The following is a 12,211-nucleotide window of genomic DNA, read 5'->3' on the forward strand; positions in this document are numbered from 1 at the left end:
TCTATCCATCTATCCATCCATCCATCTATCTATCTATCTATCTATCTATCTATCTATCTATCTATCTATCTATCTATCTATCTATCTATCTATCTTTCCATCCATTTGTCCATCTGTCTGTCCGTCTGTTTGTCCGTCTGCTTGCCTGCCTGTCTGCCTGTTTGTCTGTTTGTCTATTTGTTTATAGCTGTTCACATATCTCCCCATTAGACTGTGAGCTCCTTGAGGGCAGAAACTGTTTTTGCCTTACTTTGTAACCCTAGAGTTACAGTACCTAACACACTGTAGGTACTTAAGAAATGTTTGTGGAATTGTAATCCCAGTAGTTCCTACCAAAATTTTTGGCATCTAATAGGTACCTAATAAATGATTTTGTATGTTTTGTTTTTTTTAAACCCTTACCTTCCGTCTTGGAGTCAATACTGTGTATTGGTTCCAAGGCAGAAGAGTGGTAAGGGCTAGGCAATGGGGGTCAAGTGACTTGCCCAGGGTCACACAGCTAGGAAGTGGCTGAGGCTGGATTTGAACCCAGAGCCTCCCATCTCTAGGCCTGGCTATCAATCCACTGAGCTACCCAGCTGCCCCCAATTTTCTATGTTTGTAATCAGAAAAGGAATAGTTTAATCATTTGAATTTCTAAGTGATCTATTATCTAAGAACAAAGGAATATAAGGGAATTTGAAATGACATTTAATAATAATAGTAACTAAGATTTAATCAGTTAATAGAGAAACATTAATGAATCATCTACTCTGTGACAGGCACTATGCTAAACCTTAAGGGCAAGTAGGTGGCTCAGTGGATAGTCAGCTGAGTCTAGAGTCAGGAGGACTTGAGTTCAAATCTGACCACAAGGCATTACTTACTGTGTGACTCTGTTTGCCTCAGTTTCCTCATCTATAAAATGAGCTAGAGGAGAAAATGTTGAACTTCTCTAATATATTTGCCAAGAAACTCCAAATAGTGTCAAAATGAGTGTAATAAGATTGAAAAATGACTCAACAAACAACAACAACCAAAAAAAGGATTTCTGTGGAAGATGAGATTTTAGGTGGGACTTACAGGAAGTCAGGAAAGCTATTAAGAGATGAGGAAGTGGGGCATCCATTCCAGGAATGGAGGACAGTCAGAGAAAATGGCCTGGAGCCTAAAGATGGAGTGGAACAACAAGGAGACTAGAGTCCCTAGGACAAAGAATGTTGGACAGTAAGGTGCAAGAAGTAGTATAAAGGGAGAAGAGTAAAGGACTGGAATTGCGATTTCAGAAAAAAAGATATTCCTCTAGGTCTACCTCCTTAATCTGGGTCCAAATGGGTAAAGCTACAAGAGAATTTAGAGGAACCTTCTAGGAAAGGAGATCACATCTTTTTGTTGTTCAGCCAAATTTTTTGTAACCCCATTTGGGGTTTTCTTGGCAGAGATACTGGATTGGCTTACCATTTCCTTTTCCAGCTCATTTTTACAGATTAGGAAACTGAGGAAAATAGGGTTAAGCTACTTGCTCAGGATCCTATGGTTACACAATGGCAGAGGCCAGATTCAAACTCAGGAAGATGAGTCCTCCTGACTCTGGGTCCAGTACTCTCTCCACTGTACTACATAGCAATTCTTGAAATTTTATCATCTACCTAGCTGAAACAACTCTACAACGGGAATCTCTTCTAGTGAAAACTAAAGTTGACAATAAACTAGTCCTTCTTGACACAGTATAATAATCAGTTCTAGGTTCATATTATGAATTGGAATGCAGTTGAGTTCATCAGTGGGGAAAGGAAGACACAAATCAGTGATCTGATTTTAGTGAGTTCCTAGCACTATATAAGGAAACAGGGAATGCTGATTTATAAGATAGTGTCTTTGACCTCAGGCAAGTTTATAATCCATTTGGGCAACTAAGATATTTGAAGCAATTAGAGAAAAATGCAAGTTGCACAATTAGGTAGCATAGTGGATAGAGTGCCAGACCTGAAGTCAGGATGGTTTGTTTATCTTCCTGAGTACAAATCTGACCTCAGACTCTTAATAACTGGTACCCTTGGCAAGTCACTTAACTGTTTGCTTCAGCCCCATCTTTAAAATGATCTGGAGAAGGAAATGGCAAATCACTCCAATATCTTTGCTGAGAAAACCTCAAATGGGGTTGGGAAGAGTCAGACACAACTTAAACACAACAAAAAACCTTATTATACTTGAAGCAAATGAAGAACAAAGAACATGGGCAAATGAGATGTTAATATAGGCTAGAGTAATGAAGAAGGACTTTGTGAAGATGGTGAGATTGAACTGAACCTTAAAGAATGAGGCTGTACAGAGAGAAGGCAATGTGAAATAGTATAGTAAAAAGCATACTGTATGGGTTAAATAATTGGAGTTAAGTGACTTGCCCAGGATCACACAGCTAGGAATTGTCTGAGGCCCCCCTTGTCTAGGACCCCTTATCTCCTGGCCTGGCTCTCTAGCCACTAGGCCACCTTACTGACCACATTTTATTTTATTTAAAAAAATTTTTAAAACCCATACCTTCCGTCTTGAATCAATACTGTGTATTGGTTCCAAGGCAGAAGAGGGATAAGGGCTAGGCAATGGGAGTTAAGTGCCCACAGTCACACAGCTGGAAAGTGTCTAAGACCAGATTTACTGCCTACATTAAAAAAAAAAAATTAGTTCCAAATTCTCTCACTCCTCCTTCTCCCTTCCCCTTTCCTGGAGGTGCTAAGCAATCTGATATAGATTTACTTGTGCAAACATTTTCCCATACAGTCATTTTGTAGAAGAAATTTCAAATTAAAAAAAGGAAGAAGGAGGAAAAGGAGGAGGAGGAGGAAGAAGGAAAGGGGGAGGGAGAGAAGAGGGAAAGGAGAAGGAAAAAGGGAAGTAGAAGAAAAAGGAAGGAAGGAAGGAAGGAGGAAGGAAGGAAGGAAGGAAGGAAGGAAGGAAGGAAGGAAGGAAGGAAGGAAGGAAGGAAGGAAGGAAGGAAGGAAGGAAGGAAGGAAGGAAGGAGGAGAGAAAGAAATGAGATATAGTATGTCTTGGTCTGCATTCAGACTATCACTTCCTTCTCTGAAGGCAGATGGCATTTTTTATCATGAACCTCTGGGATTGAATTGACAGGATTTCTAAGTGTGTGTTTAGTTGTACTTGGGTATGTGGGTGTCACTATCAGGGACAATAATCACTAATTAACTAGATATCCTGCCCTGGATTGAGATGAGGCAGTCCCAGTTTTTTGAATTTGCATTTCCTTTGCCTGGAAGGTTTACAATCCAATCAGTTTGCTGCATCCTGGGTCCAGGTCAGGCTTATAAACTCTGTGATACACTTTTGCTTTTACTTTTGATCAAGCTAGAAAGCTTTCAGAGAAGAAGGGAAGGAATGCCTTGAGGTATGTGCAAAAGCTGGGTTTTCCCATATTTGTCTTTAATTGTAGAAATCTTGCTGGTATATTAGGAAAAAAAAATTCCTGCTGTCCCATGACTCCCCTTCATCTCGGAGACATTATCATTTAGATTATGATAAGGTTAGCCAGGCAGTATGAAGCAGTGGATCCTGAAAGAGGGTGGAAAAATGGTGGTTTAGTAGATTGGTAGATTCCAGACTTAGGAAATCTCTTTAGAAAAGGAAAGAAGTCTATTTTACATTGTAGGAGCAAAATGAGAGGATTTAGAGAAGCCTTTATGATAGGACATGGGGATAGGGCAGTTAGATGACATGATGGATAGAGAGCCAGAGCTGGAGTCAGGAGGATCTGGATTCAAATGCAAATCTAGCCTTAGACACTGTGTGATCCTGGACAAGTCACCTAATCCCCTTTCCTTAGCCCCTGCCTTTCTGTCTTAGAGTGGCTACTAGGGTAGAAAATAAGGGTTTAAAAAAATAGGACATGGGAAGGAGGTGGGGATGGGGTAGTTTGATGAAGGACTCAGAGGATGTCAGATTTGGGGAAGTTATCCTTGGAGTCTCTGACCTTTATTTAAAGAGAGAAAGATGCCTATAGCATAAAGATGCCCTAGTGCTGAGCCCAAGCTAGAAGAGAAGGAAGAGAAGTGGAACCCGGAAGAAGGAAAGGTGGGGAGATGTCTCAGATTTATAAATGGGAGAATGAGAAAGGAAGAAGTGCAGAGGCAGGCTTCGTTTGAATAGGGATCATTCCTATTTTTTGTACTTGTATTCCTGGCCTAGATCAGGGCCTGGAAAATAGTGGGTGCTTAATAAATATTTGTAAATTGTGTGTGTGTGTGTGTGTGTGTGAGAGAGAGAGAGAGACAGACAGACAGACAGACAGATTGAGACACACAGAGAGATGCTGTAGATTGGGGGTGTGGGGTATATAGTGAGAGGAACAAATGTGGTAAGAATTTTGTAGAGCAGTTAAATGATAAATGAAATTCTTGGTAACTTTTTAAAAAGAGATGCTCTGAGGGCTCTGCCTATCATTTGCAATCAGGAAAAACTGTGCTCAAACCCTGCCTTAGACAATATGTCATTTAATTCCTCTGAAATGGAATTTGCCATCTATTAAATAAGGAGGTTAGACTAGAAGGTCTCTGAGGTCTCTTCCAACACTACATCTATGTGTAGGGCTTCTCTTAAATCTGCTTCAGTTTCCTCCTACATGAGAATTTTCTGATGCATATAATCCTTAATTTCTTCTCTTTCTTCAAGATGATGTATTTGTAGGGAGACCAGGAATCCCCTACATCACTAGAGTCAGAAGACCAAGGTCCTAACCCTGTCTCTGTAAATTGTTTAAATTGCCAGCTATGTGACTTTGGACAAGTTAAGCTCTATACCTCAGTTTCCTTAGTTGTAAAAGGGAGAAGGATTGCATTTATGATTTTGTTTGTGTGGAGAACTCTCATTTGAGGAAACTCCTTCTACTAATATGAAGATCACCACTTTTTCTACATCTTTAAGTCTTAGCTCCTATCATAGGAGTCAGCAAACAAATGGCTCAGGAGCCAAATATAGCCTGTTTTTATATGGTCTTTGAGCAAAGAGTGGATTTTACATTTTAAAATAAAATTTTACTGGAATATAGTCATGCTTATTCTTTTACAAATAATCCCTGGCTGTTTTTGGGCTACAAAAGCAGTGTGGAGAGACTTTATTTGACACTCTCATAGTTTCTCAGTGACACAGTTAAAACTCAACAGGGTTTTGCATGCCCTGTATAGTTCTTTACTGAAATCTTTAAAAAAATTATTACGTGTGTATTCCCATGATATCAAAATAAGAAAAGAAAAGAAAAAAGTTTTCTAAGTTTTTTGAGATCAAAATTGATACTGAAATTTTTTTAATTAAAAAAATCATTCATTCATCACTCATTCATTTATTGAACACTGAATGGCTTTTAATATTAGCTTTTGCTACAGACTTGATAATATCTCTTACTGAATTCAGCCTAAAATTAATAGGCAAAATGGCATTTGTATGTGACATAAACAGCAATAACGTCAATTCAATGAGAACTAATATTTTTTGATTTCCAGGAAATTCCAAGCTGCTTTATATACATTTAGTGATATCAAAACTTAAAAGTGGAAGTGAGATCTCCAAACCCATATAAATTTAAAGCAGATATAATTTCTGAGCTCAAACCATAGTTCCAGGAATGTTTTTCAGACTTTGGTACAAGTGAAAAAGAAATTGCCCTATTTCAAAATCCATTTGACAATGGAATTGAGGATCTTCTACCTACATTTCACCTGGAAGTGAATAATCTGCAATATAATAACAATAGCAGAATCTAATAGAATTCTATAAATACCTTCCAAGTGATGTAGATGCTCAATTAAAATCATCTGCTCTTGTACAGATATCAATGTTTTGCAGTGTCTTTATGTGAAAAGTCACTTTTCAAAAATGAAATATGTAAAATCTCATTACAGATCAGCATTACAAATGAACATTCACAATCAATTTTGATAAAAGGGAATATTAATTTTGAATCCTAAGTGATGATCGACTCGAAAAAGGAATGTTGTTTATTACAGATATTATATTCAATTATTATTGTTATATTTTGAATTTCAACAATAAAAATTAGGTGGAAATTAATTTACCTAGGATAAAAAAAAAAGGGTGAAGCCTGTTTTGTATCATGAATAGTTTTTATGAATCTCACCAGTACTGGATGGAATTATAAACAGACCTTCTTAATCTAAACATGCTCAATGCTTAATATTTACATCTTTAGAATAATTTGTTTTGTTTTGTATGTGAACAAAAAAGAACCATCTACACTAAGAAGAAGAGGTATTTTTTCTCTAATAAATTTGTACTCCGAATCTTTCATCAGAGACACAGCAAATAATTGTAACAACCTCAAAATCTTTCAAATGTGTAGGACTTCTTGATTTCTAAAAGATAACTATGAAAATAATTTAACCTTTTCTTGAAAGCTCCAGGTATCCATTATACATATCAATTAGGTCACTTTGCTGTAATGGAGTGAAATCTTCAGAAGATACTAATGGTTCCTTGTTCCTCTACTAAATAGCTCCAACCTACAGATGCTACTTCATTCTTTTTCTCTCTTCCTTTCTGTTGGATTCCACATCTCGGTGTTTTGACTTCTAAGTAATAACAATAAAATGGCATTGATAACAATGACAGCAAAAATAAGAGATTAAACCTCAGAGTGGAAAGAGAGCTGAATTGGGAGGTAAAAAAGTTAGATTCTGTTCCCAGATTCTGTTCTTTTTAGTTATTAATATAACTTCAGTTATGAGTCTCTAAGAAATAATAAATAAATGAATAAAAAAAAAGACCTATGTACTAAGTGTGAGTGATGCAAATAGAAAAACAAGACAGTGCCTGCCCTTACGGATCTCACATTCTATTAGAGAACACATTTAAGAAAGTTTAGCAGAAAGTCCAGATGGTAAGAGGCTGTGCCATGGACCTCAGGGTACAGTGGCAAAGAAGAGGTAATGCATTTTCTTTAATTTAAATAATGTGAAATGATTTCATAAACTATTAACTGTTACATGAATGTAAAATGTTTTCATGTTATCTAATCTACTCTCCTAAGGTAAGGTTCGAAGGGGGTAATGAAACTAGTTAACTTAAGTTTTACAGATATTTGAGTGTCCACTATTACAAAGGACTATATGAAGCTGGATAAGATAGAAAATTTAAAAATATTCTTAATTTCCATATGTGTAGCAAAACAGAAAATGTGACTTACAAATGGAAGTGTTAATCTATTATGTATAGATTGCCTTTCTTTTAAAATATTTACTGTATTCATCAAGTAACTTTCAGAACTCTCTTGCTTGTCTGTAATTCTTTCCACCCTTTCTGTCATTTCATTCATTTAAAAAAATGGTTGAATGACATTTTTCTTTCTTTTCTTTTTCTTTCCTCTTTGGCTATTCTAATCCTCCTTCTTACCTCCTCCTGACTTTTCTCCTTGGTGGAAAATAAAAAATAAAAATGAAATCTTTGTAACAAATATCTGTAGTCAAGCAAAATAAATTTCCCACATTGGGCACATTTGATAATGCTTGTCTTATTCTTCATCTTGAGTTTGTCATTTCTCTATCAGGAAGTAGAGTGATATGTTTCACCACTGGAGTTATGTCAGAGATAGAGAAGTGAAGAGGGCTCAGGATAGAAGCTTGTGGGATACCCATGCTTAGAGGCATGATTTGGAGGAGAAGCCAGCGGAGTCAGAGAAGAAGCAGTCAGATAGGTAGATGGAAAACCATGAGAAGTTATGTCCTGACAACCTTATAGAGATTTGGAAATATAGGACTGAGAGTTTAGAAGATAAAATCAAGGTTGAAGATACAGTTAAATCAATAAACTTCATTGTACATTTGGTTCTATTTCTTTCTAGATTAAAGATAGCTCTAGAGTCAGTCCTAGAAATAAAATCAATTCTGACTTTGGGCCAACTTTTTGCTTTTGAGGTCTTCTCTCTTTGCTTCTGGGTTGTTCCTGTTAGAGAAGACTGGGGTCATGGGTGGTGGTTGAATGTTGAGAAAGTGGGATATTATTGTATCTTACTCAAATGTTTCCCCATATTTCCTGACTTGTGATTGCTACATAAGTGCTCATTGATCTATGTACTAATTTGTTGGGTAAAAGAGAAGAAATACTTAGATGAGAGACAAGGAGGGCTCTAATAGAGGAAGTCCTGACCTTGGAGCTAGGAAACCTGGTTACTAAACTGACTTAGTGCCATGTGAGTTTGAGGAGGTGATATAGGATCAACTTTTCCTGAGCCTAAATGGGACAAATACTCCTTGACATATCTACTTTCCACTTTTGTTGTGAGGATAAAATGAGATTATGGAGGTGAACGTTGGTGTTAATCTCAGGATTTAGCCATGTCACATTTTATTTAATATTTCAAGTGTTTCCTTTTTAAAAGACAGTAAACAGAACCTAAAAAGTACAGTTATGTTTTAACTGCAATGGCCAATGTATACATCTTTAGCTGTTTGATAAATAAATCAAAACATTGTCTTCAAGTATGCTTTCTTGAGATTGATACTTTTTTCTTCATTTTTAAATAAATCATAGCAAAGGAGGCAGATCAAGGATGAGGGAAGGCACTGACTAAATATGCTGGTCACTGGGGTTAACCCTGGGAAGGAAATGAGAAATATCTTTGAATGGCTTAATGTCAAAATGGCAAGCTGTGGTGGTATCTTAGATTCTCTAGGGAAGAACAAAGAATAGTTTTCAGTGCTCTGGTCAATGAAAAAGATTCCTCATGAGAAATGATCCTCATTTTCTAATGATGTTAACTATTATAGTGCCAGAATATAGATAGGTGTGACTTCCTGGACAGCCAATTTGTGTGTGTATATGTGTGCATGTATGTGCATGCATGCTGAGGGGCAGGAAGAGTAAGTAATTATTTTAGTAAAAAATAACAAGTCACATAACCTGTTCTTAGATGCCACCAAGAGATATGATGGTGGTTGTTTTTGACCCCAACTTCAAACTTCTTTTTCTGTTTGGAGTATTTTTTCTCTTCTTTATTGGATCATTAGCTCTATTTTTGTTTTCCATTTCCATTTCTGGGTTGGTAGTATTCATAATATGAGATTTCTCAGGGCAGGGTGGCAAGAACTGATCCTCAGGGGGTCAATTGTCTTCTCCCAGGGGTAAAAAAACTCCCAAAACTTTTCTCCAGTTAGACACATTCCCTTTAACACTATTTGGCTGCTTCACAAATGTGGGCTGTAGATCATAGGACCAGAAGGTAAAAATGTGAGTGACAGTACAATCTTCCTTATGACCGAAGAAAGCATTTCAAAGCTGTTATCTCCAGATCATCCTTTTAGACAAACGATGATATATTTAGCTAATTCAGGCTTCCCTTGGTTTTTTGGTAAGTGCCACAATCTTGGCTAGAAAAATACTATAAATTTGAATTTGGAATTTTGAAACAATGAAGATCATGAGGTTGATAATTCCTGTGCTATGAAAACGTCCAATATCCTTTCTGTATCACTTGGATCTTATTCTGATTGTCAGATCTTTGGGGGAATCTTTTCTCATTGCTTCTGGGTTGCGCCCATGTTCGAAATACTCTTGTGCAAGAATGTGTACTTTGGCCGTTGAAGTTAAAACATGACCTTATGTTTGAGGTAATATCTATTGCCTTTTAAAAGGGAAATACTAAAAGTATGAAACACTGTGAAGAGATTTTTGTTGGCTATCCCTTATATATAGCATGGATACTTAGAACCATAAAATCTTAGAATCAGAAAAAGTCTCCCAAGTCATCACATATCTTAAGCAAGAACCTTTTCTACCACATGTCTGACAAATGATTCTTCAACCTCCATCCATTACACATTCTTATAGTATCAAAAACTCTAATTGTTTTTTCCTTCTTTTTCAGATGGGGAAGAAGAATTTTAGCAAGTTGGAGATAATCCTCTCTTTTCTGCTCTTCATATTATTCATCATCTCTGTTGCTCTGATTGTGATTTTAGCTACAAATACTTCAAGTGTGAATGGTAACAAGACAAAGTAGTGTGATGGTTTTGCATTCTATTCACTTATCATGACCCAGTTTTTCCTGTCATGGAGGGAGTCTTCTCTATATTTTCTACTGTAGTGATTCCTAAACTATGCTCCCTAAACTATGCTCCCTAAACTATGCTCCCTAGAATCTTGACCTTTTATGAAATATAAATCAAGATATGTGCAAAAATATCATTGCTAAGAGATATTTTCTCTTAATATATTAAATACAAAACTACATGTCAAAAATACTTTAGATAGAAAATTGGAGGCATGAAAAAAACGTTAATTTCCTCTTTTTTTCTTCCCCTCCTTATCTATACAATGTTCCCAGGCTTTCCCATACATCATTTTTGAATGGTATGCTTCAAAGTGTCTCATGGCTAAATTATTTTGTGGAACATCGCTTTAATAGTGTGTAGACTCTGTCATTGCTAACACAAAGGTTCCATGTCACATTTCTTTTGTATCTTTTATTTAAAATGAGATTTTGGCTTATTAAATTTAACTGAATAGCATTAATGATACCAGTGGGAAGCTAATGGTGCAACAGATAGAGCCTCAAACCTGGAGTCAAGAAGACTCATTTTCTTGAGTTCAAATCTGGTCTCAGACACTTCTTAGCTTTATGATCCTGGGCAAGTCATTTAACTCAGTTTGCCTCAGTTTCCTCATTTTTAAATGATCTGGAAAAGAAAATGACAAACTAATATCTTTGCCAAGAAAACTCCAAATGGGTTTGGTCACAAAGAGTCAGACATGCATGCCTAAAAATGACTGAACAACAAGTGACCAAAATAATTAATTTTATTCTCAAGAAAGATAGCAAATAATAAAGGGTGAAGTGATTTGTTCAAACATCTAGTAAGTGTCTGAAGTCACATTTGAACTCAGGAAGATGAGTCTTCCTGACCCCAGGACCAGCACTCTCACCACATTATAGACATAAAAACAAAATGCTTTGTGAATTAAATGATCTCTGAAAGGTCATCTTTTCCAAGGACTAAAATTCTATAAATTTAAAAATAGAAGTTAAAGGTCTTGTGTAGAAACTAGTACAATTGTGGAGGGAACCTTTATAATAGTGACAAAGTTTTTAAAAGACAATCACTTTTGAGTTGGGAAAAGTTCCACATCAAATTTAGAAATCTTACTATTTAATTAATGCTATTCTGGGCGATTATTACCTTTATTTAATAGTTAAAAATTTAATTTCATTGCTTTTTAATTCAAAATGTTTTAAGATTTATTTAAGTTCTAAGCCACCATTTTTCCTTTTCCTGGGTTAATCTTGTCTGTCTATTGACATATTGACAAATCCATTTTCAAGGAGGCTGATTTCTGCCTTAATATTTATATATTTATGCAATCACAATGGAGGAGTCAGAACTGAATTATCATTTGTATCATCAAAATGAAGGCAACAATATATTTACCTCTGAGACCTTAGGCAAGACGACAACCTCTGAACCTCCATTTCCCTATATGTAAAATGAGGATTTAGACAAGATGAACTCTTATGTTCCTTTCTAGTTCCAAATGCATGATAATTATGTATTGAGCATTCCCTGAAAACAAAATCACTGAGGGAGTGAAGGGCAGAATAAGTAAAGAGAATCATATCAGTAGTCCTTCTCTTCGAGAAGCTCTTAGTCTAAGAGAAGGGTCACACTTTTTGCTTCTAGTGTGATGGGGAATCCAAGGAGGGGGATGACACTAAAGTGTACCCAGACAGACACACATGCAAAGAATGTCATCTGCAAAGGAAAATTAGAAGAAAGTGGTATAGTGAATAGAGTATTAGCCTTCTAGTCTGGAAGACTTGAGATAAAATCCTTTCTCATACATTTACTAGCTGTGTGACCCAGACTACTTAGAAACTGCAGAGTAAATGACAGTCTGTACTGGTATAAAGAGTTTCCCATACTAATGAAATCAGTCAGTTTGACCCTCTGCTAAATGCTGGGTATACAAATCTTTAAAAAAAATAATCTACTCTAAAGAAATTTATAATATCTTGAAGGAAGGGACACTGAAAAGCAAAGGGTAGGGGCACCTACGTATCCCAGTGGATAAAAGCATCAGTCTTTGAGTTGGGAAGATCTGGGTTCAAATTTGGCCTCGGATACTTCTTAGCTGTGTGACCCCCAGGCAAATCACCTAATCCCCATTGCCTAGCCCTTATCACCCTCCTGCCTAGGAAACCATTCACAGTATTGAT

General features: G+C 36.4%; 1 protein-coding gene across 1 annotated transcript in view; it reads left to right on the forward strand.

The window, feature by feature from the left end:
* The first annotated feature begins 3,290 nt into the window (after positions 1-3,290).
* The window catches only part of MGAM (maltase-glucoamylase), a 159,232-nt gene continuing 150,311 nt past the window's right edge, over positions 3,291-12,211 (forward strand). Inside the window, exons 1-2 of the mRNA XM_056799810.1 lie at positions 3,291-3,382; positions 9,866-9,983. Coding sequence (XP_056655788.1) covers positions 9,866-9,983 — 118 coding nt within the window. The 5' untranslated portion in view covers positions 3,291-3,382. The remainder of the gene's footprint in view (positions 3,383-9,865; positions 9,984-12,211) is intronic.

Source organism: Monodelphis domestica, chromosome 5 (assembly GCF_027887165.1).
Source record: "Monodelphis domestica isolate mMonDom1 chromosome 5, mMonDom1.pri, whole genome shotgun sequence".
NCBI classification, from domain to species: Eukaryota; Metazoa; Chordata; class Mammalia; order Didelphimorphia; family Didelphidae; genus Monodelphis; species Monodelphis domestica.